Consider the following 24,484-nt stretch of genomic DNA (forward strand, 5'->3'; position numbering starts at 1 on the left):
GGGTTTCTAGTGCGTGGAGAAACAAAGGGCTCCAGGATCCAGAGGTCCTTTACCTTAAGGAAGAGAGGTTTTCTTCCCTCCCCTCTTTTACATCCGGTTCCCCCGCCCTATTTCAAAGTATTGGCGGTAAAGAGTGCATGATGGGTATTCAATATCTGTACAGCGAAGAGAGCATGAAGTTATTTTATGAAACTGGTGAAGTGTGTTTTAGTGGTCGAACCAAGATCCAAACTCAGGTCTCTTTACCACAAATTCAGCGCTCTTTCTTATAGTGGTGAGTAACTAATAATAGCATAATAAGATGTACCTCCTAAGGGTATTTCGAATTTTTCGAAGAACGTAGAAATTCTCCTTATGAGACTAGTATAAATAAATGAAAATCGGAGCCCGGGTAACATTACAAAGATGACCGTCGCAGTATTATTTATAATTCCAAAAAAACATTTATAACCAGAAAAACTTGAAAGCTTTTTTAAAAAATAGAATATAAACGTAACGGTACAACCGTATTTACTAGTAGAGCTAAAAATATCTGCAAGAATTCACAAGAAACAATATTGGTGTTTTGGGGGGCAAAAAACTCGGTTCCACAGGAAAAGAATAGGAGGGAGACTCGCTGTATATTATTTTGCACACTTTAACTTTATAACCATGCTAATGTAGTACTCATTTAAAAATTAAAATTATTTAACAAAATTTTTAAACAACAAAAATTATTTAACAAAAGGACATTTTGGTCTTGAAATTTTAGGCTGAATGCCACTTTTTGATGGAGTGGGGCTTTTCAGCCAAGGGTTAAGGCTGAGCCTTCTGTGGACTGCAGAGCTGATGGTGGTGAACTGTTTGGGAACTGCAGTACAGCTTTCCAAGGAAATGATGTGCACACATCAACCAGACACCCTGGATCTTCCCAGACAATCCTAATTTAAAACATTTCGTTCCCTGGATCCTTAAGTACACAGACTATATGTTCTGAATTTGGTTTTAGATAATATAGCCAACATTGAATTAAATCAAGGGTTTGCCACAACCTGCTATTAATAGGAAGTCAGTTACAGAACTGGGTGGGACTTAAAGGCTCAAAACTAAATATATTGTTGAAGAATTGTGTAGGAAACAGAGATGTTAAACCATAATGTTGGGAATCTGAGTATTTACAAATTGCCCTAAAGCGATACACAACAATGGTGTCTCCATACTCTGGTTTGGAGGGAATTTCTGGTTACTGCCAATTTACCAGAGCCAGTTGTGGAATATCTCCCTACCCCCACCCCACTTTCCGCCCTCCCCTCCCCCACTGAAGAATACCTCAAGTCCTAGATTCTAGTTCTGTTTTGATCTGATCTTTATCCTCCTCTCCTTGGATCCCTTTGTATCTACTGGAGCCAGGTTACTCTCTGGGTCCTGAACCTAACTGTCTCATTCTGGAGGCTTCCAGACAGCCACGGTTAGTGTCCAAACCTGAGAGGATGACTTCAGATGGAGGTAAGTCTGCAGGTGGCAGGGAGGGTCCCCCCACCCCTTACCACTTGCTCACATCCTTAGAGATTCAAATTTGACATTTTACCTGAGGACAACAGGGCTCTCTAGACTGACCTAGAGGGATGTGAAAGCACTAGATCCGACCAAGGGAATCACATTGGGGAGGCTAGGGAACAATAAGATTGTGCCATTAAGACTGGGGGTTGGGGAAGGAAGAGGGCCTTCTGGGAGGCAGATCAAAGCACCGTAGAGGAAAGTGCTGCATATAGGGAAGGAATCGCAGTTATCAACTTGCTTCTGTGGAAGAGGGGCGCCTTCAACCTATGTTTGTGTGGCAGGAGCAGTGGTATGTGTGGGACAGAGAGAGTTCAAGGGGAATGCCCAGGTTCCTGTGTCTTCTTTAGATAATTGAAGCTTGCTCTAGAATTTTGCCCTGAGAGAATTGAGCTGGGGCCAAATGTTTTGGGGGGCTGGGTGGGATGGGGTGGAGACCTTAGATGGAAAAGCTGTTCAGTAGAGTTATCTGTTGCCAGGTCTGTAGAGAAATGTCCTCCTGAAAGCTAGACTGGAAGGTACCATAAGTGTTTCTGCTCAGAGTCTCGTGGCTCCTTCCACCCTCAGTTCAGGGAGCAGTTTTCTTTGATTCCCTCAGGGCCAGGGGAGTTGGATCACTCCAGCCATAATGAGAGCTGGGGCTTCCCTGAGAAGCTCTTAAATTTCCCATGGTTTGTAAAACTCAGGCCTTCAGACCTATTTCATTGTGTTCAAGTTTCATGGAATCCTCCTGGCCCTCTGCTCTATGGTCGAGATGATGAGTTTGCTCATATTCCATGTCTCCTTCGTGGTCAGGAATCGGAAGCTGAGTGTTGTTAATTTGCCAGTGCAATATTCTTTGTAAGAGGCAGAGGAGAGTAGCATGCAATAAGGCAGATGATCTATTATTGTCATAAAAAGTCCTAGAAGACACATGTCCTAATTAATTATCATTTTATGTATTTATCTTTGGTCTCTTTGACGAGAGCCCACATAGCTTCTTAGCAGGTGCTGTGTTTCAGACTTCATTGTCAGTGCCTTGTTCTTGGTGGATCCTAAATTTGTGTTAGGAGCAGCAAGCAGAATGGCCACAGATAGTCTGCATCACCAAATTTTAAAGCGCTGGAAACCTCTCTCCCCACGCTGCCCTCCCCTCGCCTATTTCCTGGCCCTTATCTCTAGTCATTCTTGGCTATTATATAACAAAATTTCCGAGAACCAGCCGTCTAATCCACATACCCTTTCCTGGGAATAGCGCTTCTGTGAGTGGTGGCAGGAACCACATAGCAGCTGGGAGCAGAGTTCAAGTGGTTTGAATAGGTTTGGAATATGTTGGACTGAGAGATGTACCTGTATGCTGGGTGGGATGTGTTATGGAATATGAGCTCATAGGTCCGAGGGTCATTGCAACTTTTCTGTATAGTAACTTTCAGCTGAGAGTAAGGGACATCAAAATAACTTGCAATCTACACAAGTGCCCCCTCTGTATACCCTCCCTCACTTGTAGAGAATCAGAGCTCTGATTCTTTTCTTTAGAGACTAAAGTAGAACACTAATGACTTAGCTTCTGGTCTGTTTTTCTCCTACTCCATTTCTTCTTTGTCTTTGTCTCAACAGCATCTCCACTGCCTGGACCAGATATGGCCATGAAACCTGGTGTTGCTCTGTCTCCTTTTAGTGCACTTCCCTTTCCCTCACCTGTTCCTGGCCCACCAGACCCACCACCCTGGGAGTTACCTCCACAGCCCCCCATGCCTTCAGCTTTCTCTCCAGGCAATCCTCTGATGCTCTCTGCTTTCCCCAGCCCATTGTTGGTCACAGAGGATGGGGTCCCTGGCCACGGTGGGGCTGGAGCTGGCAAAATCATTGTCAAAGTCAAGACAGAAGGGGGGCCAGCTGAGTCCTCTCAAACTCAGAACTTTATCCTTACTCAGACCGCTCTCAATTGGATTGCCTCAGGTGCTCCCTGTGGGGGCCCCGAAGGTCCCCCCCCTCGATTTGTGACAGCCTCTAACATGAAGACCCTTTTGCCTGCTAAGGCTGTTGGGGTGATCCAGGAGGGCCTCCCAGGCCTTCCTGCTCAGGCTACGCCACCAGCTTCCCAACTGGCCCCCATTGTGTCCCCAGAAAAGGCTTGGCCAGGGCCGCATGGGGCAAGCGGAGGAGGTCTGGCAGCCGCGCAGTCCAAGCCCTCACTGGGTGACCTCTCCTATACCTCCAAGGGTGTTTATGAGAACTTCCGTCGCTGGCAGCGCTACAAACCCTTGGCCCGGAGGCACTTATCCCAGAGTCCTGATACAGAAGCTCTTTCTTGCTTTCTTATGTAAGTGGAGATACCTGAGATTAATTATCCAAGGGCTTTTAAATAAGGAGGGCTTTGGGATGGACGAAAGAGGTTAGGCTAAGTAGGAATACTTGAGAGCAGGTCGTGAGGGCGGTGGAGATGCTATGAGGCTGAAAAGTATTATGATGATGATGGTATTAATAATAAGCTTCTCTACCCACTTCCCAGTTTGTAACAAGGCTTCAGGTGTCTCCTCTCAAGTGATGCTCACAACCTCGTGAGTTCAGGCAAGCATTTTTATAGTAATCCTCATTTATAGATCAGAAGACTGAAGCTCAAGAGAAGTTTCCTGTCATAAAATGAGGAGCAATGGTTGGAACTTGGGTCTTTGACACCAAGTGCCAGGGTCCTCCCGTTGCATTTTAATACCTTTGGACATTGAGTCAAGCTGACCAAACTGACCAGGGTAGGAGTGCTGGGTCCTGACCCATTCTTATGGGACAGGAGGACCGTGTAGGGCCAGACAAAGGACCTTTTGTGTGTCACCTCCCCCACTGCCCATTTTATTCACGAGGATTCATGTTGAAATGGGGAGGTAGTAGATCTTGCTTAGGTCAAGCGCCTGGGCTCTACCTCTCCTCACATTTGTGATCCTGGGCCCAACATTTTCTCATCTAGAAAGGGGATAATTATGTCTATCTCGGAGAGTTGCTGAGAAGATGAAATGAGTTAATACATGTGAAGTGCTTAGCAGAGCGCCTCATACAGCACGATTCACTAAATGGTAGCTGCTGCTGCTGCTATTGTTATTATTATTATTATTATTAAAAGGCATTCTAGAAAAGAACTCAACAAAAGGCCAAAATCTCTTGCTTAAGAGTGAGTGGATGCTTACTTAGCCAAGGATCCCAAGGTCATGGGCTGTCTCTTGTGTTTATAAAACGGAGTCATTGGCCATCTGGGGAATTTTCTCTTCTTCTCTCCCAGGCCTGCTGCCTCTCAACAGCAATGTACCCTCAACATTTTGTGTAAACCACCACGTAACACGTACCACATTTTACTGGATTTAAAAAAAATGTACACGCTGTTCCTTCCTTGGATGAACTCTTTTTTTCTTCTTTAAAACTTTATTTTCTATTGGTAGAATCATTGATTTTCTCTATTAACTTTAGGAATATAAAATCAAATCCCATCAAATTCAGGATTTGGTTTGGAATTGCAACCATAAATTACTTTTTGTTGCTATTGCAACTTGAATCTCATTTTTTATTACATTTTATAATGGAAGATTACTAATTATATATATATATATAACTGATATGTTTGCAAGTGGCAAACTCTTAAGGAAATCTCCTTTTCCACCCTGACTTAAATGACTAAATCACGAGGCTCCCCTGAAAGTATTAAGTATAGACCATTTTATCAACCCCCTGCTTTCTCCATACAGCTCCAAGTTCTCTCTTGGAGACTGGCAGGCTGAATTTCTAACTCTTGGGCCAGCGCTGTTCTTGGCCTATTCCTGCTCTCTACACTCAGGGGCTCTGGGTGGGGTCTCTTCCACAGTGCAGTCCAGACCCTCTGCAACAGTCAACTGGGAAGCTGGTAAAATGCTCAGTCCTGGGATCCTGGGGCTCTGGCATCCATATTTAGCCAGGTGATCCTAGGCAGGATAATGCTTGAGAACTCTGGAGGTCAGGGAGGCAAAGTGAATCACAAAGAGCTTAAAGAGTATTGATTTTCGACTGTATGTGGGGGGTATCCCAGAGGCAAAAAACACTTAAAAACCAACAAATAAAAACAATGAATAACCTTTAATTAGAGATTCTTTTTGGTTAGTGAGTGCCTTTTTTAAAAAATGCAAGAGCCTTTTGGGCAGGGTTAAATCTACTTTACAATGAAACCCATTAATTTAATGACGTGTGCTTTCCTCCTAATGTTCAGTTAAGGACAGCCCTGTGAGAGTTAAGGGTGGGTTGATTTCAAAAGATGGGGAGAAGGATTATCTGTTTGATTTTGTGTGAGATCTGTAAATTTCAGTGGGAAGAAAGCCCAGGATAGTCAGTGAATGGATGGATGGGAGGTTGGGGGTCTGGAAACTCAGAAGTGAGACGTGACAGGTAGTGAGGGTCACGAGACCTGATGAGGGGCAGAGGATGTCTATTAGAACAGTGTCAGGACAGGTGGATTGGGGAGGGCACACTTGTAGAACTTGACTGACCCAGTGGGTGTTTTAGCCCAGTGCTTCGTACCCTGGCCCGGCTGAAGCCCACCATGACCTTGGAAGAGGGACTGCCCAGGGCCGTGCAGGAGTGGGGGCGCACCAGCAACTTTGACCGGATGATCTTTTATGAGATGGCAGAAAAGTGAGTCTGACGAACCCTCATTCTCCTGACAGGGGCTGTGTGCTGAGAGGGTTGGGGGCAGGTAAGAGAGGCTTGAGTCTGGGTGATTATTAAAAGGGATCCTAGGAAGAGGGGCGTAGACTCGGATAGGGTCTCTTGGATCATTGCTACTCTTGCACCACCTTGACTCTTGAGTTTTTCTGTCCTACTTCCTCTTGGAAGCTCTCCCTTTTCCAGATCTTGCATTACATAGGGACCTTGATAATGAAGCTCTTAGGATGGGATTGGAGCTTAATTGGTATAAAAATTCCATGTTGAAGGGACCTAGAAATGAGGTAAGCCCATTTAGGCAGGTTCTTTATGTCATTGACCAGGTAGCAAGTGGCTATTTATGCAGACCTGATCACATCTCTTCTGGAAATAACGGCGCAGAAATTGTTTACCCCTGTCATCCCAGGGAAGAGATGGCTTTTGAAGTGGTTGGTCAGGGGAAGCCAGGGTCCTGGATGCCCAGCGAGGTCTCCTGGCTCATATCCCCTGTTTCTCTATGCGAATCTCCTTGGTTAAAAAAATAACCAAGAAAATTGAACCCTTTCCTTCAAGCTTAGCTTCCACTTTCTCTGCCAAATCTTCTGGACCCATACCTCCTATATTTACTCTTCCAGGGCCAGTCCCAGCCTCAGGACTCCTGGATTTTAGCACTGCCTCTTGGTGGGAACTGCCTTGAATTGCAACTCCAGCCCCTGCTTCAGGATTTCAGCCATTATTTCATGGTTGTAGGAGGGGGCAGATGAGGCCTTGAGGAAAAGTGTGATTGTGGGATCCCATGAGGCTGTGGCATAGGCCTGATTGACTTCAACAAATCTAGCTACTCTATACTCTCAGTGACACTGGGTGAGGTAAGGTATAACAAAGTAAAAGTCATGGCTCTGTCCTGAAGAGGTTTACAGGCCTTAGATTGTTCATTTTCTTAACAAACTTCCTAAATGACAATTGCAGGTGAAAGGACTACATGGTATCCTTGTGAGGTTTCCCCAGAACTGTTATTTGGCCATCCGTGAGTAGCTCCCTCCTGTTGTCTGGGTTCCTGATGGTTCTGGTTTCAGCACTACCGGGGCCTTCTTCTCCCTCTGCAGGTTCATGGAGTTTGAGGCCGAGGAGGAGATGCAGATTCAGAACACACAGCTAATGAATGGGTCCCAGGCCCTGCCTCCCGCAGCCCCTCTGAAACTTGATGCTCCAGGACCCGTGGCCCCTGAGGTTTGTCAGCAGCCAGGTAAGGCTACCCAGTTCTAATGGGAGTCATAGGCCAGAGGTTCAAAGGGAGGCATACAGAAACCAGTCATGGGTTATGGAAGGTATTGCCCTTGCTTCTGTCACTTTCCCGCCAATGAATAGCATTTGATGTGCCAAACAGGACAAACATCGGAGGCTGGGTCCTCAGGTTCCCTTGGTCCCAAACTAGGTATTGATCTTGGCCAAGTCAACCAACTACTCTCTCACCGAAATTATAAATGCACCACATAATAACTCATCTGCCTAAGACATGGGGCTGGATCAGAGGACTTCTTGGAATTTCAGGGATTCTGAGATCTTTCATGCAGTGATAATCTTTTCCCGTGGTTGGTACTGGTCTGGTCCAGCCCTGAGCCATTTCAGTGTACTCTCATAGTGTTGGGTGGCAGAAGCTATAGTCTCTATGTCACTTCCCATGTCTCTTTTTCATCATACATTCCAGTGTACATTCCCAAGAAGGCAGCCTCCAAGGCACGGGCCCCCCGCCGGCGGCAGCGCAAAACCCAGAGGCCTCCAGTTCCTGAGGCACCCAAGGAGATCCCACCAGAAGCTGTGAAAGAGTATGCTGACATCATGGAAGGGCTGGTGGGGAGTCACTTGGCCACTGGGGAGTCAGATGGAAGACAGGAAGAGGAAGGAGAACAGCAGCAGCAGGAGGAAGGGATGTATCCAGATCCAGGTCTCCTGAGCTACATCGATGAGCTGTGTTCTCAGGAGGTCTTTGTCTCCAAGGTGGGCTGGGCCTGGGTGTCTAGCAGATCCTGGGGTGGGAACTCCAGGGAACCAAAGATCTAGGGTTCTGCCTGAGGCAGTTAGGAACTAGGCTCTATTCTATACTGAGAAATGTGTGCGTGTACGCGTGCATGTGAGTGTGTGTAGCTGGTGGTTGTCATGGTTTATATCAACCCAAAGAAGCGGGGCTGGGGACTCATAGCTTCTCTAGAGCCTCTTGGCTCACAGGTTACCTCCTGTCAGACTCACATCACTTTTCCTTCTGTTCCAGGTGGAGGCTGTCATTCACCCTCGATTTCTGGCAGATCTGTTGTCCCCAGAACAACAGAGGGATCCCTTGGCCTTAATTGAGGAGCTAGAGCAAGAAGAAAGACTTAGTCTTGCCCAGGTAAATCTAGCGGGTAGGGAGTAGGAAATATCAGAACAAGAAGCTCACCTGATTTTAGCTAACTCTACACTGTCTTGGGTGGTATGATTTCTGGAGATGAATTGGGTTTTGCATGTAGAACAAGTAGCTGTAAGAGACTAAGGACACAGAGGGAAAGGGGAGCGTAAGGGCTCGAAGTGTGGGAATAAGGCCCAAGAAGGTGTTAAAGAAGAGTTATAGTATCTGTCACTTATGCAATTTGCTTGCATTCTCTGCCCAACTACCATGTTCTCACCACCCACTCAGTTACCCCTCACACAATCATGTTTAGCATGGTATTTGTTGTTTCTCCTTCCAGCTGGTCCAAAAGCGACTCCTAGCCTTGGAGGAGGAAGAGGATGCAGAGGCACCTGCAAGTTGCAGTGGAGTTCAGTCAGACTCAAGTCCTTCTGTTTCTGATGAGGATGAAGAAGGGGGTGGGCGACTTCGTCCCTCACCCGGGATTCGGGTGGCTGGGTGCCCCATTCGCCTTGGAAAGGCTGCTCCTCCAGGAAAGCGAGCAAGAGAAGTGCATGGTGGGCAGGAACGGGCCCTAAATGGCCCGAGGGAGAAGCACAGGGATGGGAACACCCTGCCATCCCCCAGTACCTGGGACCTGCAGGTAGAACTTGCAGCCCCACAGGGTAGTCAAGGGTCCATAGGTATGGAGAGAAGAGGGCCTGGGAAGATTACAAACCAGATATCCCCACATCAGGATGACTACCTGGGAGGTGCTGGGTCCCCCTCTGCGCACTCCCTGGTGGCTGACAGGAATTCTGAGATTCTGCCCCTTTGCTGGCAGGAAGGCCCCCAGCTTGAGATTGTTCCCAGTTTGGATGTTGGCCTCACAGAGCCAGCTCCTCTGCAAGGACAGGCATTAGAAAAGCAGGTCCTGGGGTTGCAGACAGGACAAGAGATAACAGGTCTTGGAGCACTGCCTCAAGGAAAGGAGCTGTTTGCTGTGCCCCAGGAAGGCTCTTTAGGAGTCATGTGGAGAGATGACAGAGGTCCTCCCATGGTTCAAAGTTATGAGCAGAGCCCTTCCCTTAGAGTAGCTGGGGACATGGACGGGGCCTCTCTTAGTCCAGGACTTTGGCTTGGCAGTGAGCTGGATGCCGTAGACTTAGAGTTGCCTTTACAAATCGAGGAGGTCATAGAGAACTTCCATGATGGGGAATGTGTACCTGAGCGCCAGGGAGGCTGCCAGGCACTGAGCTCCAGAGGCGACATTTCTCTGGGTCCTGGAGAAACCACAGCACCTGGGGGTGAGGGGAGCAGTCCAAATCCCTGTGGAGGCACAGATGCCACTGCTGCCCTAGAAAAGAGAAACTATAGCCCAGCCTTGAGGCCTAAAGAAAATAGAGAACAGAGCCCTGAGGCTATACAGGATCCTGGTGATCTGTGGGCTGACAGTTGCCCCCCGTTGCTGGAAAGCAGTATTGGTGCCTCCACAATGGTTTCCAAAGAAACCCTCCTGCCTGCATGTCAAGACAATATTCTTATCCTGGGGACCCAGGATGTCTCTTTTCCTGAGGCCAGTCAAGAAGCAGTGAGCAGAGGCAATTCCATTTCTCCCCTGTTAGAAACCACAGATCCCAGCAACATACTAGATATTAGAGATGCCTATGGCCTCCCGCTAGGGGTCAGGGAGGATACTTGCCCAACAGATTTTAATTCTTATGACCTCCAAGGAGAGAGCAGGGAGGATACTGATTTATCCAAGCCTAAAGACCTTGCTCCCTTACTGGGGAATCAAGAGTCTCATGCACAAGAGACCCCCAAATCAACATCTCCTCAGGGCCTCGGAAGCACTTCCCCTCGGTGGGGAACCAGGGATGCCTTAGCTCTGAAGGAAGCCTCTCCTGTTAGTGAAACATGCGGTTCAGCAGATAGAGTCAAAGGAGAGGAGGAGGAGGGGGAGGAAGATGAGGAACTCTCCAGTTTTGCCTACCTCTTGGCCTCTAAACTGAGTCTATCGCCCAAAGGGCCTCCTCTCAGTCCTCACCCTGCCTCAGGCCTGTCCTCCAAAGGTCGGGGGGTCCGGAAAGCATCCCACTCCCGCTCTGCTGAGGCAAGAAGCCTTGGCCAACCTCCACACCCTGTTGCTAAGTCTGGGAAGCGAGCTCTAGTTGGAGGTCCAGTCCCTGATGAAAAAAGGTCCTACCTGGGAGCTGAACTTGGGGTCTCTGGGGAAAAACCCCTGGTTCTGGAAATGGTTCGACCCTCACAGCCGCGTAAAAGGCGGCGTGACAGTTTTGTCACGGGCAGAAGGAAGAAACGTCGTCGTAACCAGTAGGGAGCAGCAGGACCATCCTATCCCTCCTGCCAGTCTCTGAAGCTGCCCACCTCCACCCCCCAGTAGATTTCACTAGACTTGTTCTCAGCCCTGTTTTGTGGTTCTGCAAAAATGAGTGTGGGGAGAGAGGTCACACCAGCTAGGCTGGCGGTCATGCCCTGGGTGGAAGGTGAGGGGGAAGTACCATTATTGGAAGGAGTTGTATGGATAAAAAAATAAATATTTTTTTGTTGTTGGAAAATATTCTCAATGTGCTTGTTTGTACTCATGTCTTTTGCTTCTAGATGGGGTAAGATGCTGTAAAGAAAGATAGGGTGGCCTTGGATTATACAGATTGACCCCTTTCCAGCCTTTAGCCTTCCTTAGGCTCCCTGATAAGTCCCACCTCTGAGAAGTCCCCAGTGAACACTTCTTTTCTCCTCTTATCAAAGGCCTGGTCTTAGGTACTGGGAGGGGCTATTGTGGACAGCCTGTCATTATGTCGCTGTTTAAAAGTCTATAATGGAAAGACACTTTTTTTTTACCTGTCAGATCTCTGGGATAGGTCTCTAATTTTCTAAATTTAATTTTCCATAATTGTGTCTAGACAGAGCACCTTTCTTCAAGAGGGCCTTGTTTTCTTCTTTGGAAAGGAGCTGGACAGAAAGGACTCAAGTGTCCCCAACTCATCCCATGGCAGGAAAACCTTCCTGTGTAGTTGGTTGGACTCGCAGAGGAGGCATCAATTTCGGTAGGATTATTAAATATGGAATGGTTAATTAGCTATTTTTTAATCTCTAATGAGGACAGAACAAGAGGGAATAGGTTGAAAAGAGGTTCATGAGGAACACCTGTTGAAGTGTGCATATATATATATAGGGCATGACACGAGGAAAAGATATGAGGGTTGCATGATTTCTGTGCAGGAAAGTGCCCTGTCCAACTGCGAGTTGAGGAGGATTCATCCAGCTCCAGCCAAAAGGACTAGGAAACCTTCAGGATTGTCCAATGGGCAGCAGGCAATCTTAATCCCTTTCTTTCCCAGTTAATGAAACCATCAATGTGACTGAGCTGCATTTTTCTTAAATAGATATAGATATATATTTATATTTATATTTATATATAAAATAGTTTCTTACAAAAAATCAAACAAAAAGTGAAAATCAACTTAATAAAACAACCAATAAAACAAACAACAATAACAAAAAATCAAGCAGGAGCAGAGAGGGCGTGAGGCCCAGGGTCAGCCCCTGGCGCTGCCCTGAGTCTGTGGGCTGGATGCGAGCTGGGGAGGTGGAGGCGCTCAGTCGCCCTTCTGCTTGGGCACGTGCACAGTCCCATTGGCCAGAGCAGTGGGGCTGCCTGGGGATGAGGCATTTGGTGTCTGGGAGGGGCGCAGGTAGGTGCTGAAGAGCTTCCCGTGGAGTGGGTCACGGAGGGAGAAGTCCTGGAACTGACCTGGATGCAAGAGTGAGACGGGGAAAAGTCAGATGATCTGAGGAGGAAGAGGGTACCCTGTTTTTCTTTTCTCAGAATTGGTATGTCCCGTCTCTCTTGTTTCTGTTTCATTTCTCAAATGTAAGTTGATGCCCTTTCTGCCTTCCTAGCTGGTTCCTCCCAGCCTCACCTCTCAAATGTTCTGTTCCCTGGCACTGGCCGCCAACCCTTGTTCCCTCCCAGCCCAGTGTTGGGTAGAGTGCTCACGCGGGCAGAGAAGGCAGTGACTCACAGAGGGAGAGGCCTTGGTCGGATCCCGCCTGGCACAGCTCAGCATGCAAAGTTGCAGCAGCTGGGCGGGGTGACCCAAGCAGCAGGTGCAGGATGGTGCTGAAGCCGTCTCTGTACAGCAGGCGGCCAGGTCCCTCTGCTTGCTCCTCGGCGAAGAGCTGGGAGAGAAGGGACACCAGGCAAGCCCTCCCCTCATGCCATTGTCCCACACTACCCGGGAGGTCTGCCTGACAGGCTCCACCTCTTCCAAGAATGCAGAGCACAGGCCCTCCCTATGCCCCTGGGTCCTTTCTGCAGGAGAATTCTAACTTCATAACTGCTGTCCTCTTCCTGTTCCCAGCTATGCCTCAACATAGAGACGCTGGGGCTCTGCAGTTTACAGTGTGGCACTGGGGTGGATACCAAGCACCTACTATCTAGAAGCTACTGGTAACAGTATGCCACACCACACAGGCTTCTGGGTGGGGTGAGCACAGCTATGATATCCCCTCCACTCCCAATCCCCTGGTACCTCAAAGGCCAGGAGAGTCAGCTCCTCAAGGTCCCTGCTCCCATCCAGAGCTGCCAGTGCAAGGGCCACATCTCGGAAGTCCACCAAACCGCTGGCATCCTGGAGGGTGAAACAGAAACCAGGCGATGCAGGGCCCAACCCTGTATCCCCGCTCCTGCTCTGGATTTTGGCTCCTCCCTCTTCTCAGCATGGATGGGGTGACTCCGATGTCTGCTTCTCTCAAAGCTATAAGCCCTAAACTCTCCAGGTTCCCTGCTAATTCTTTCAGGTCATGGGTTTGCTCAACCTATTCCAAGTGACCTGGTGATAAAGCTCTCCTAAAAAGGGATCACCTAGGACTGTTAGGAAATCCCTCAGGAATGCTGAAGTTGCCATGAAGTTTCTGACATACCACCAGAGGCATTCCTGACTCCCACAGTGGAAAAACTGGTTCTCTCCTGAATCATCCTATGTGGGAGAACTGGTCCAACAGTCTAAAAGGGGGCTACTGGTATAATTTCTTACAAAAAGCCCAAGAAGGAGGTCTACTCTGCCAACTCTATGGGGGACTATGGCATTTGGGTTTTGGTTCTTTTCTGCTACAGGTTAAGTGGGGAAACTCCTTTCAGGTACAGTCTGTCTCAATCTAAGAAATCAACACAGCTGGTCTCTGTCCCTTCAGAGGACATTGAGAGCCACAGTCTACATCTTAGATCAAAAAGAGCTCCTTGGGACACTGGTGGTTGTTCATAAACATTAAAAATATACTGAGACAATCTTATTATAACGCAACGAGAAAACCTGGTTAAGTCCCAGGAAACATGGTTTGCCAAGGTTCTTGAGAAACGTTCAGGAATTCCCCAGAGAAGCTGTGGGATATTTTTAAAAATCTGCCCAAGGATTGCAAAGTACTTCTGGGTCTCACCCTCTTAACCGTCTAAGCTGTCCAGTGTTGTCTCCTTCATGTCCCCTTCCCACCTGACCTTCATGACTTTTCTCTGAAATCCTTATGCAGTGTCCCACAAGGTCATACGATCTTTGTCAATCTCTAAAGTGGCTTCAGAAATTTATGGACCACAATGATCGATTATTTTTCTCCATTGTTCCTCACCACAATGATTAACACATAGCTCTGTGATGGACTGGATACTCTATAAAAAAATGAAACCCCCGGCAGACCTCAGAAGATGGTCATCTGACAACAGCTGTTAGAACATTTAGTGCAGACTCCAAATTGGCCATCCACTGAGACTGACATGGCTGCGGGGATACCATCCTTAAATCCTGAGCTCTGCATTCTGCGTTCCAGCTCCTTTACCTTCTGGAAGTAGTTAAAGGCACCAGCTACGGTCTGTGGGTCAGAGAGCTGCAGCTGCCTCGCAAACTCTTCCTGGCTGATCATTCGGTTCCGGGCTGGCTCTGCCCCAGCGTCCACATAGCCAGGGGACAGCCTACAATGGAATTGTTGAAGGCAGAGAGCTAACTCAGTTTCTTTCTGGGCTTATCACCCAGCAGGACCTTGGTCCCTGCCCTAAGAATTTTCTAGCACAGGTACAGCTGGTGTTTTTCTAAGGTGTACTCTGACTCATAGTCCCTTGTGTACCCTTCCTACTTTTTCTACCAAGGTTATAACACACCTTTCTCTTTCTTTTTCCCTTTCATTTTACTCCATTATTGTTAAAAAATTTCTCTACTTTCCTATTTAAAAAAATTTTTTTAAAGACTTTTCTTCCTCCTCCCCATTTCTCCTTTCTTCTTAGACTTTTTATCTGTCTATATATGACACTACCCATACCATCATCTTCAAGATCACTTACCCAGCATTGCGAAGTACTTTTCCCAGTTCCCAGAGCTGTGGCTCCAATGCTACCTTTAGCCGACCCACCACAATCACAGGCAAGCTCCCTACAAACTCACACTCAGTGGCTGGAATGCCCAGGGCCCTACAGGATGAAGAAGGATGGAATGGAGGGGAAATGAGGCAGAAGAATCTTCTGAGGGTTCATTACTGACTGACCTGCTGACTGGGCAGAGGACATGAGGCCCCTTTAACCCCCGCCTCCCCCAGTCTCAGTTGTCCAATAGCCCTTCTCACTGCTCACTCCCTAATCTCTGCCTTAAAACCTCAGCGCCCCCCGCCCCACCACTCCTGTGGTCCCTTTGCCTAGTATATCTGCTCTAGGAAATACTTTGTGGGACACTCACTGTGCCATAACCCTCTGGACATTGTTGGCATACAGGGTGGGGTCCCTGCTCTCTTCTGGGCTGGGGTGGTACACAGGGAGGAACTGAAACACACACAGTTCTCATCAAGACTTCAAAGATAGGGATGACCACTTCCCTCCACCCACCTGCTGCCCCGCCCCATGGAAGTCATACCTCCACATCCACAATGCTGCAGGGCTGAGAGGCTGTGAGCCAGAGGACTTTGAGTCTAAGAAAAGAGAGAACTCAGATGTTCACCAGCCTCCCACTATGGGCTCCTCCAACCCCAAATAGGGGAGTGGGGAATTTCATCCATATAAAAATGGATGCCTGGCCATATAGTCAGCTAGGTCAACGTGCAGTTGGGAGACAGAGGGAGAGGCCAGAAAGGTGGTAGGGAAAGTGAGAGGCATTGCAGGGATATGCCAGGGGAAGAACAGTAGGTGAAAGGAGATTTGCGTAACTGGGGAAAGGGCAAAAGGCCAGACTGGTGGTAGTAGGCCTCAAAAAGAGATGACCGAGGGAGAAAATCACTTAGAAACAGGGAAGTAAGTTAAAAGGAGCTATAATCACAGCAGGAATATTTAAGTGGAATAGACGAAAAGTACTTCCAGATCACACCAGGAGATCAGGACAAAACAGTGGGAAACAGGCATCTCCTCTAGAGTTCTCTTGTCGGAGAATGAAAGGCCATTTGCCTTGTCTGGAAGATTGGAAGGTGGGCCACAAATTCTCTGATGCACCCTGCTTCCCACCCTCACCCCAGGAACACCAGAACTCACACTCCAGGGCCCCTCCATGCCCAGCTGGTGGTGTCCTACAGGAGAAACAGAGGTGAGGAGAGAAAGGCATTACTTTCTTTCCTGGAATTGGCTCACACTCTTTGAGGAGAGGCTCTGATCCCGCCCTGGCCCCATCCCCACATGCACATCCCTCAGGGCACTAACATTTTTCACCCATTAGTGTGAATTCATACTTCCCCTCCCCCATCTCTTGGACTAAGACTCACCAGACTGTTGGGGTAGCGGATGAGGACAGGCTGCACAGGGACTCCTGCGATGAAGGCTCCTAAATCCCATTTCCGCCCCCACCCCCCAGGCAGAGGTTAGTAGAGGTAGCTAGAGGGCATGAAGTATAGGGATCTGGTACAGTTCTCAAATGAGATCTGGCCTTGCTCTGTTTCATTTATAATTTCTGACTTTTGAGACTCAGTGTCACTCAGGTGGCCCCGTCTCCTCGCCCCCCTCCCTCGCCTCCACTTCCTTGGTTATTCCAGCATCCCTCTCCAAATCTGAGGCTCCTTTTTCCTATAGCCCTACCACCCACTATCATTTTATTCACCTGGTTTGAATTTAAGCAAAGCCTTCTTGTTGGAACAGGTGCCTTCAGGAAAGAACAGTACCTGGGGAAAAAAACCAAGGGACCAGAATGAGGTGGGGTAGGCTGAAAGGGAGGAGAGAGGAAAGAGAAGCCTTTTCAGGAGCACATAAAAGGTGAAGAGTTCTAAAACCCTTACCCACCTGGGGCCACTTGCCTCCTGAGGTAGCCCGCCTTCGGACCTCCTCCACCACTCTGCGCCGAGAAGCTGGGTCATGGCGGGATACGAGGATGGCTTGGTTGAAGCGAAGAAGGGCTGGGGGCCGGGAGAGGATACAAGATTCCTATCAGGGGCATTAACACATGCAGCCACCCCTTCCTCAACAGTAGGAAATGCTTCTCGGTTATCTCTTTGTCCTGGGGACCCTTTTTTTATTGTATGTTATCCTTTTAGGGAACTGATCAGAGCTCTCTCCAACACTCTCTAAGCCCCACGGGTAGGTTTACAAATTTGAATTTCATTTGCCCCATAGGTCGATATCTTTTCTAACTCCCATTCCCCAATATCCCCCTGTACCCAACCTTGAGGTAAGTTCTCTTCAGAAAGTGTCCATCTGATTTGTTTTTGCCCAGAGATATCATCTCTCCTCTTGACCCCTCTTAAACTCTCTCACCTCCAATGACAGGCACAGAAAGGTTCTCAGCTCGGGACACGACCTTGGGCAGGTCACAGGGAAGCAGAACAATGGGGTCAAAGAAAGTAGAGTGGGGGGCCGCAACAAGGACAGGGGCTTGAAGGCGAGAGGCGCGCTGGCCTCGAACACGAATCCGGAGGAAGCCCAGCAGGAAAAAGAGCACGCGGCTGAGGCCCAGCACCCCATTGTGGCACACGGTCCTGCAGGGTAAGGTGGGGCGTCAGTGGAGGCAGGGAATCTGAGCCTTACTTACCCCTAGGCTTAGGTACCCAGGAAAGCATAAGCCCTCCTTCTGCCCTCTATTACTCTGGCCAAGGAGTGGAAGTCTTTAGCTAATTTGGGACATACCAGGGCACATCACTTAGTGCTGAGGTCCTGGGTACCAGGTCTGAGCCTGGCTGACTCATCTCACCTCACCAGGCTGGGTACCAGAGCTTCCGAACCCTCCCCCTTCTTCTTAAAGAGGGAGCAGAACGAACAGCAGGAAAGAGAAGTGAGAAGTAGGGTGTCTGGGGGCTGATCTCCCACTTACTTTCTCCATCCTGTAAGTGGCTCCTGAAGCTGCTCCTCAGTAAGACCAGCTACTTGCAGCCAGGCAAAGGGCCAGAGGAGAAAGAGGACGATAAAGGCCAGAAGCACTCGGATGGGGGCCAGCAGTGCCCCCAGGAGGCAGAACTGCAGAGGGTGGGTGAGAATGCCATTTCAGGGCTGGGAGACGCTCCCTCCAAGGCTTACCTGTCCCACAAGGATAGACCCAGGAGCAGAGAGCCACCACACACTGTAGATAAGGTGACAGGTGGTATGGGAACAGGAGAGGGGTTGGAATCCAAGGTGGGATGAAGATACCAACGAGGGCAAGAGGATAAAAGATGAATGGGATCAGGGGCCTCGTTCTTCTATCTTTCAGTTGGTCACCATACTACCTACAAAATCGAATGTCATAAAGTGCATCTAGCGCTTGGAAAGGCTGTTAAGAGGATTTAATAATAGCCCCAGCACAGCGATTGAAGTGGCGGCTAGACATATTTCCTCCTCCCCCACGTCCCATTTCGTAAATAGCTCCTAAGTCCAACAGAAACCAGGTGCATGGCTCTTTCCACTTTGAGCCTGGGAGGCTGAGGTTTGCAACACACAGAGGTCCACTTTTTAGGCCGCAGGCCAGTCTCTAGTTCTGCCTAAGCACGTCCCTAGTACTGAGGGGTGGAGAAGAGAAGAGCTCAGTCCTATTCCGCAGGGCAGGGGTTGCCAGGAGGCAGGGTGACTCCATGGGCTGCCCTGGGGAGAGTGCAGGTAAACAAACAAGGCCCCAGGGGCTCGCCTCAGGGGAGGTGATGGCAGCAGAAACCTTGGACACTCCCCACACGACTCATCAGTTCCGCTAGGCTCGTGCGACCCTGCACTTCCTGTAGCCAACCCCCTTCTCAGCCTTCTCCCCCACCAGGAGGTGCTGCAGTGCAGGGTGGGGGAGAGTGGAAAGAGGGGGCGTTGGAAGGGCACAGGGGCGCAGGCTCCAGGCCCAGAAACCCGTTTCCTCTAATTCAGAGCCTCGGAGAAGCATTCAGCGTACCCCTGCCCCCACTCCCGGCTTTCCGTAGCCTCAAACTCTATTCTAGCCCATCGGCCTCCGCAGGATGTAATCCGCATTCCCCAGATTTCTCCATCTCCCCTACCCCTAGATCCCCTGCAGTCCTCCATCCTCACCTAGCCAATTCTTCCACATCTTGGATCTTGTCTATCGCCCAAGCCTGGGTCCTCTCCAGGACTCCTAGCTCACCCCCGCCACCCCCACGTGCGCAATCCTCGACTCCTGCCCCGTAAGCTTCTCACCCACCTCCTTTCCGGATCCCCATCCCCACCTTTGCCAGTTCTAAAAGGCCTCTGTTTCCTGTCCCCACGGGTCCTCCCGTCGCCCCCAGCCCACACCTTACCTTAACCCTCTGGAGGCGGGAGAGACGTAACTCATGCACGAAGGGATTGGGGGGCGCTGGGGGTCCGGAGGTGGGCTCGAGTGGGGCCCAGTCCCCCGAACTTCCCTGGCTCATAGCGGCGGGAAAAGGTGGGAGGGAGGGCGCCCCGGCCCCAGCCCCCAGCCTTGCTCTGCAGAGCTGCAGCTGCGGCTGCAGCAGAGCGGCGGCAGCGCTCTGGCCCGGGCCCCGCCTGGTGCGGGGCGCCGAGGGGCGGGGAGCAGGCGGTGTGGCCCGGCCCGCGTTGTCAGGGAGCCGGCCGAGGGGCGGGGCTTTCAGCACCCGGGCGCCCCTGCTCCTCCGTGCTAGCCGCAGCGTTCACAGCCCCTCCGGTCATTGTTCCGCGGCGGCCGGATGCTAGGGCGCGGCGCCCGCTTTGGGATGCTCTCGGGCCTGGCCCTCCGGGCATTCCTCTCTGAAGATCCGGCCGCCGCCTCCCCGCAGGCCTCCGGCTAAGAGCCGGTTTGCGGCCGCGAGGTGGGCGCGGAGCCGAGAGCGCCCTCCGACAGGGCTCACGCGTGAAGGTCACCATGCAAACGCAGATCCGGGTGGGGCCCTCGGGCGAATGGGAATGGAAGGGCGGGTGGGCCAAGCGCGGAGGCTGGCAGTTCCGAGGCGAGGCGGGGTCCCCCTGCCACCCCTCCTCGCAGGCCGACCACCTATCTTTCCTGGTCCCGGCGAGGCCATCGCGCGAGGACCTGAGGCGCTCGCGCCTTCTGGCGGCCGCGGTGTGCCTTGCACCTCGGCATCCGCGTTCTGCTGGCTCTAGGCAGAGCCGCCTGTTCCCGTGTGAGGGCTCAATCCGCGAGGAGCCGGCAACCCACAAGACTCTGGTGTAAAGCTTCCCATGAGTTCGAAAAGCAGGGTTGGGGAGGGGCAGTGGGAAATGGGAAAGCTGGGATGACCCCAGAGGCAGCCCTCTTTTTCCTTATAGTGTCTCTTTTCTGTTCCTGTCTGTGTCCCACTATGAGTGAGGACATAATCCTTCACCCCCAAACTCCAGACTATCCTGGAAAACTCATAAACTGGCCAGCCCTTTTTGTATCAGGTGATAATGAAGTCAGAGAATTGAGTGGACTTTGATCCCCACAGCCAGTAACACAATAAGGAAGATAATATCCTTGACAAAAAGGGGATAAGAAACTCAATTTTTGTGGAAAGAAGCTGCCTTCGGTATACCTTGTTTTATAGCTCTCTTTTGCAACCCTGTCACTCACCATTTCGTGAGGGTAATGAGGACAACGGCAGGTCAATGGGCGGCTGAGTCATCAGGTACTATTAATCTTTTACTGGAAAGGGGATCAAGGTAAAAGCCAGAAGTGACTGTGCTTTTATTTTGACCTTCCCTGTCCCATAATTCACCTACGTACACTCCTGCCTATATCCTTGAGAAGAGAGCAGTCAGCAGTCTCAGAAAAATAAAGGATATCCTAGTTAAGATTTTATTTCTTGAAGATTCTTAAAGAAGATTCCATACCTCTTTCACGTATTTTTAAATTAAAAATAATTTCCAGCGTTACTGAGATATTATTGACATATAAGTTTAAGGTGTATCATATGATGATTAGATACATGAATATCTTTCATCTATTTGAGAAAGGATAGGTTTCTGCGTATCTTGGTTTTTCCGAGGTAGTTTCAATAGTTTTATAATTTCAGTTTTTTTTTCAGTTAAGGCAATTCATTAAATATATAATTACACAAGTTTTTTTATGCCTTTACTATTTTACAGAAATCATCTTAAACCATACTAGGAAGGGTTATTAAACCCATAGAGTAATAATAATTATATGCAAATTACTATGTAATTAAGTTATGGATAACTACATACTATCGATGATATACAGAGAAAATTTTGATACTAATTTCTAATTCTATGGAAGTGATGAAAACCCTTAGGCAGTGTATCATGTGTGGATTTCTATTCTTCCATCATTTGTTTTGTTCATCTTCCACGTCTCTTGCAATGTTCTTGCTCCTTGCTACTCTGCTAGGTTGTTAATTAGTTGTCTCAGATTTCTTATTGCTGATTGCAGAATAATCTCAGTCTTTGTGACAATTTTTAATATTTTAAATGTCTTCATTAACTTTTTGCTAAAATGTTCTGCAAATGTGCTTGCTATTAGCTGCTTATTGCCAAGGAACAGTTTCTTTGTTTTTGCCCCTACTTGCCTTTTCCTAGTTTAGATGCTCTGGTATAATTCATTTTGTCAATGCTCTTGGGCCAGAGGTTTCATACGTTGTTACCTTTTTTGTAGAGCAACTCTTTGGGATCTGTAGTGGTCATGTTGGTTTTTTCTCCCTTTTCCTCCTTAGCAGAATCCTGATTAAGTTCTAATATCTAGTTGCCTCCATGCCCATTTGCCTTAGGGGCAGCCAGGTTTAGTAGAACCCGTTGGAGGTAAACCTTTTCTCCTGGAAAAGGATCAGTGACTGATTTGGAATGGATGCGTGACTCTGGACAAAGAGACAGGAAGAAAAATCTCTTGAGGAGCTTCTGGGAAAAGTTTTCTCACTCTTCATGAGAGTGCTTTACGAATTAACACTCTCTTTTTATCCTCTGGATGTTTCTGACTGCTGGAGCCATCTTGCAACCACTTCGAGGATCAGTTATCACTGGGATAGCAGACTGGCGAGATAAAAAGGGTCTGGATCTTTGATGACAGAATTGAGCCTCTGGACAAACCAATTTGAAGTCTGAAGTACTTCTGGACTTCCTGTTATACAAGAAAATAAATTTCCTTGCTTGTTAAGCCAGTTTGAGTCAGAAATTCTCTTATGTGCAAAAAACCACTGTATTAGTTTTCTTTTGCTTTGTAACAAATTGCCATACAATTAGCAGCTTAAAACAAACTTCCTTTATTATCACAGTTCCTCTAGGTCAGACTTCCAGACACAGCTTAGCTGGGTCCTCTGCTTGAAGTCTCACAAGGCTGAAATCAAGGTGTTGGCAGGACCATGGTTTTTTTTCTCTTAGCTTGATTAGGGAAAGATCTGCTTCCAAATGCCCTCAGTTCTTGGCGAAATTCATTTCCTTGAGGCTGTAGAATTCATGGTAGCTTGATTCTTACAGCCAGCACCAGAGAGTCTCTAGCTGCTTTGAGTCTCTGACCTCCAGACCCTTTTTATTTTTAAGTAAATTTATTGGGGTGACATTGGTTAATAAAATTATATAGGTTTCAAGTATACAATTAATAATAATCATCTCTGTATTGCATTGTGTATTTACCACCCAAAGTCAAATCTCTTTCTGTAAACATATATTTGACCCCTTTTACCCTTGCCTATTCTCCTTCCCCTTTTTACAGCCTCTTTTTAAAGAGTTCAGTTGATTAGGTCAGGCCCACTCAGGATAATACTGCTTTCGATTAACTCAAAGTCAACTAGTTAGGGACCAGAGACCTTAACTGCATTTGCAAAATCCAGTCACCTTTGCCATGCAATGCAACATAATCATGCTAGTGATATCACCTTTGCCATATTCTGTTGTTAGAAGCAAGTCACAGGTTTGGCCTGAACCCAAGGGGTGGGGATGGGAATTATAGAAAGGCAAGCACACTAAGGAGGCAGGAATCATAAGGCTACCCTGGAGTGTGTCCACTATAGACACTAACAGATTCAGGGCCCAAGATGAAGATTGTTTTCCCATTGTGGAGAAATGCACTCATTTTTCCTGAACAAAAGTAAAATTTTCCTCCTGTTCAGAGTTTATCGTTTAACCATTTCACACAATTATATGAGCCATACTGAAATGCAGATAGGAACAAACGCTCTTAAAGCATAACGACGGGAACAGCTAAGTAGGTCATGATATCTCAAGAGAGACTTTCCTAAAGAAGGTCATTTTAATTAGATCTTGATGAAAAAGTAGTTGTAAAGAAGTTGAGGAGGAACAAATTAGACAGAAATAGGAGCACTTAGTCACAGACAGGTGAAAGTTAATGAAGGTATGAATGCACCCACATGGTCAGAGAATGAATGGCAGGAAATCAGGCCAAGGAAGGAGATTGAGTGATATTGTGCAAAATCTTTTTAAGTATTTTAAATAATTTGTACTTGTCTCTACCTCTAGAAAAGAGTAAGCCGAAGTCAAATAAAGATATGACAGTGTTTTGTGGAAGTTCCATATACATCTGTATAGTAATATGTAAAATAACACATATTGTGTGGTTACATATATAATGCGAGTTCTATTATTCAGCTCGCAGATAATGTTTGGCGTTGAAACTGATTTCTAGATTCCTTGGAATTACTCCACACAGTAGTATATTTAGTATATTTGACCCCTGGGTGGGGCCCTCATGGTAGGATTAGGGCCCTCATAAGAGGAGAGGCCAAAGAATTTATCTTTCTCTCTGATGTGCGAGGACACAGTGAGAGGCTGCCATCTGCAAGCCAGGAAGAAAGCCCTCACTGTATTTGGACCATAACCTCGACTTCTAGCCTCCAGAAATGTGAGAAAATAAATTTCAATTTTTCAAGCCACCCATGATATTTTGTCATGGCAGCCCGAGCTGACTAAGACACTATCACTATGCTATCATTGTTTATCTCAAATGTACTTTTTAAATGTAGGCCTATGAAGTACCACTGGGTCTGGAGACACTAAAGATGCCTGAGGTAATCTGGAATGATTCCAGACCTTTGCAAACTTACTCTCTAAATGAATGGGAATAGCTCCTGAGTCTGCTTGTATCTGGGAGCAATTTTATAACAGGTGGTTCTTTAAGTTAAATTCCATGTAGAATACAATGTTTATTAAAGGGTAAGTAATAAAAATGTCCAACTTGAAGCTCAAATAAATGTTATTAAAACTCAAAAGTAACCACATTAATTGTTTAAAACTTGCACCCATAGGCTATTTTTTTTGGAGAAGTGTTTTATCATTGACATTGGTGAGAATTGCTGATGCAGAGTGGTAATTAAGTGCTGACTGGTTGGTAGTTTTGCTATTGTTTTGAAATTCTCTACAGACAATATATGCTCTTATTGCCTGCACCTGAGGCTGGCCCTCCCTCCATCAACCTGCCCTTGGGACCCTACTGACTCCGTGATCTGTTAAGTGCTTGTTCCACAGGTTGAAAACCACTCGTCTAGCTTGGGAGACCAGGAAGATTTGAGGTCGACTTGGTTTAAACATTTTCATTGAGAGGACTCAGCCAGATCCAAGTGGCATTGCCTATCAGGCCTTTTGAAAATGTAGATCTGCAGCTTGGAATAGAGATAAAGATTTTG

General features: G+C 47.9%; 2 protein-coding genes across 3 annotated transcripts; one reads left to right on the plus strand and one right to left on the minus strand.

The window, feature by feature from the left end:
• Nucleotides 1–1,320: 1,320 nt before the first annotated feature.
• NUTM1 (NUT midline carcinoma family member 1) lies at nucleotides 1,321–10,953 on the plus strand. Its single transcript, XM_039844000.1, has 7 exons — nucleotides 1,321–1,485; nucleotides 3,133–3,838; nucleotides 6,034–6,162; nucleotides 7,278–7,417; nucleotides 7,880–8,169; nucleotides 8,441–8,557; nucleotides 8,895–10,953. The coding sequence occupies exons 1-7, from the start codon at nucleotides 1,470–1,472 to the stop codon at nucleotides 10,869–10,871; spliced, it is 3,375 nt and encodes a 1,124-aa protein (XP_039699934.1). The 5' UTR covers nucleotides 1,321–1,469; the 3' UTR covers nucleotides 10,872–10,953.
• Nucleotides 10,954–11,921: 968 nt separating this feature from the next.
• Nucleotides 11,922–19,458, minus strand: LPCAT4 (lysophosphatidylcholine acyltransferase 4). 2 transcript variants are annotated; one of them, XM_039844001.1, is made up of 14 exons: nucleotides 19,214–19,458; nucleotides 17,818–17,960; nucleotides 17,265–17,485; nucleotides 16,794–16,906; nucleotides 16,615–16,675; nucleotides 16,283–16,341; nucleotides 16,056–16,090; nucleotides 15,448–15,502; nucleotides 15,274–15,356; nucleotides 14,886–15,011; nucleotides 14,387–14,519; nucleotides 13,090–13,188; nucleotides 12,580–12,736; nucleotides 11,922–12,308 (listed from the first exon to the last, which is right to left on the minus strand). In XM_039844001.1, exons 1-14 carry the CDS (start codon nucleotides 19,325–19,327, stop codon nucleotides 12,154–12,156), a joined length of 1,554 nt encoding a protein of 517 aa, XP_039699935.1. In that variant the 5' UTR covers nucleotides 19,328–19,458; the 3' UTR covers nucleotides 11,922–12,153. The 2 variants fall into 2 exon arrangements, with proteins under 2 accessions (XP_039699935.1, XP_039699936.1); XM_039844002.1 differs by lacking the exon at nucleotides 19,214–19,458 and having other exon boundaries at nucleotides 11,936–12,308; nucleotides 16,808–16,906.
• Between the last annotated feature and the right edge of the window lie 5,026 nt (nucleotides 19,459–24,484).

This window comes from Pteropus medius, unplaced genomic scaffold (genome assembly GCF_902729225.1).
Source record: "Pteropus medius unplaced genomic scaffold, Ma_sr-lr_union100, whole genome shotgun sequence".
In the NCBI taxonomy this organism is placed as follows: domain Eukaryota; kingdom Metazoa; phylum Chordata; class Mammalia; order Chiroptera; family Pteropodidae; genus Pteropus; species Pteropus medius.

Coding starts and splice junctions, on each gene's coding strand:
- LPCAT4 (XM_039844001.1), bottom strand. CDS start 19,327: ATGAGCCAGGGAAGTTCGGGGGACTGGGCCCCACTCGAGCCCACCTCC. Junction 17,486..17,817: donor CCACTTACAGGATGGAGAAA/GTAAGTGGGAGA, acceptor CTTACCCTGCAG/GACCGTGTGCCACAATGGGG. Junction 16,676..16,793: donor CAGGAGGCAAGTGGCCCCAG/GTGGGTAAGGGT, acceptor TTTTTTCCCCAG/GTACTGTTCTTTCCTGAAGG.
- NUTM1 (XM_039844000.1), top strand. Junction 3,839..6,033: donor GCTCTTTCTTGCTTTCTTAT/GTAAGTGGAGAT, acceptor TGGGTGTTTTAG/CCCAGTGCTTCGTACCCTGG. Junction 8,170..8,440: donor AGGAGGTCTTTGTCTCCAAG/GTGGGCTGGGCC, acceptor CTTCTGTTCCAG/GTGGAGGCTGTCATTCACCC.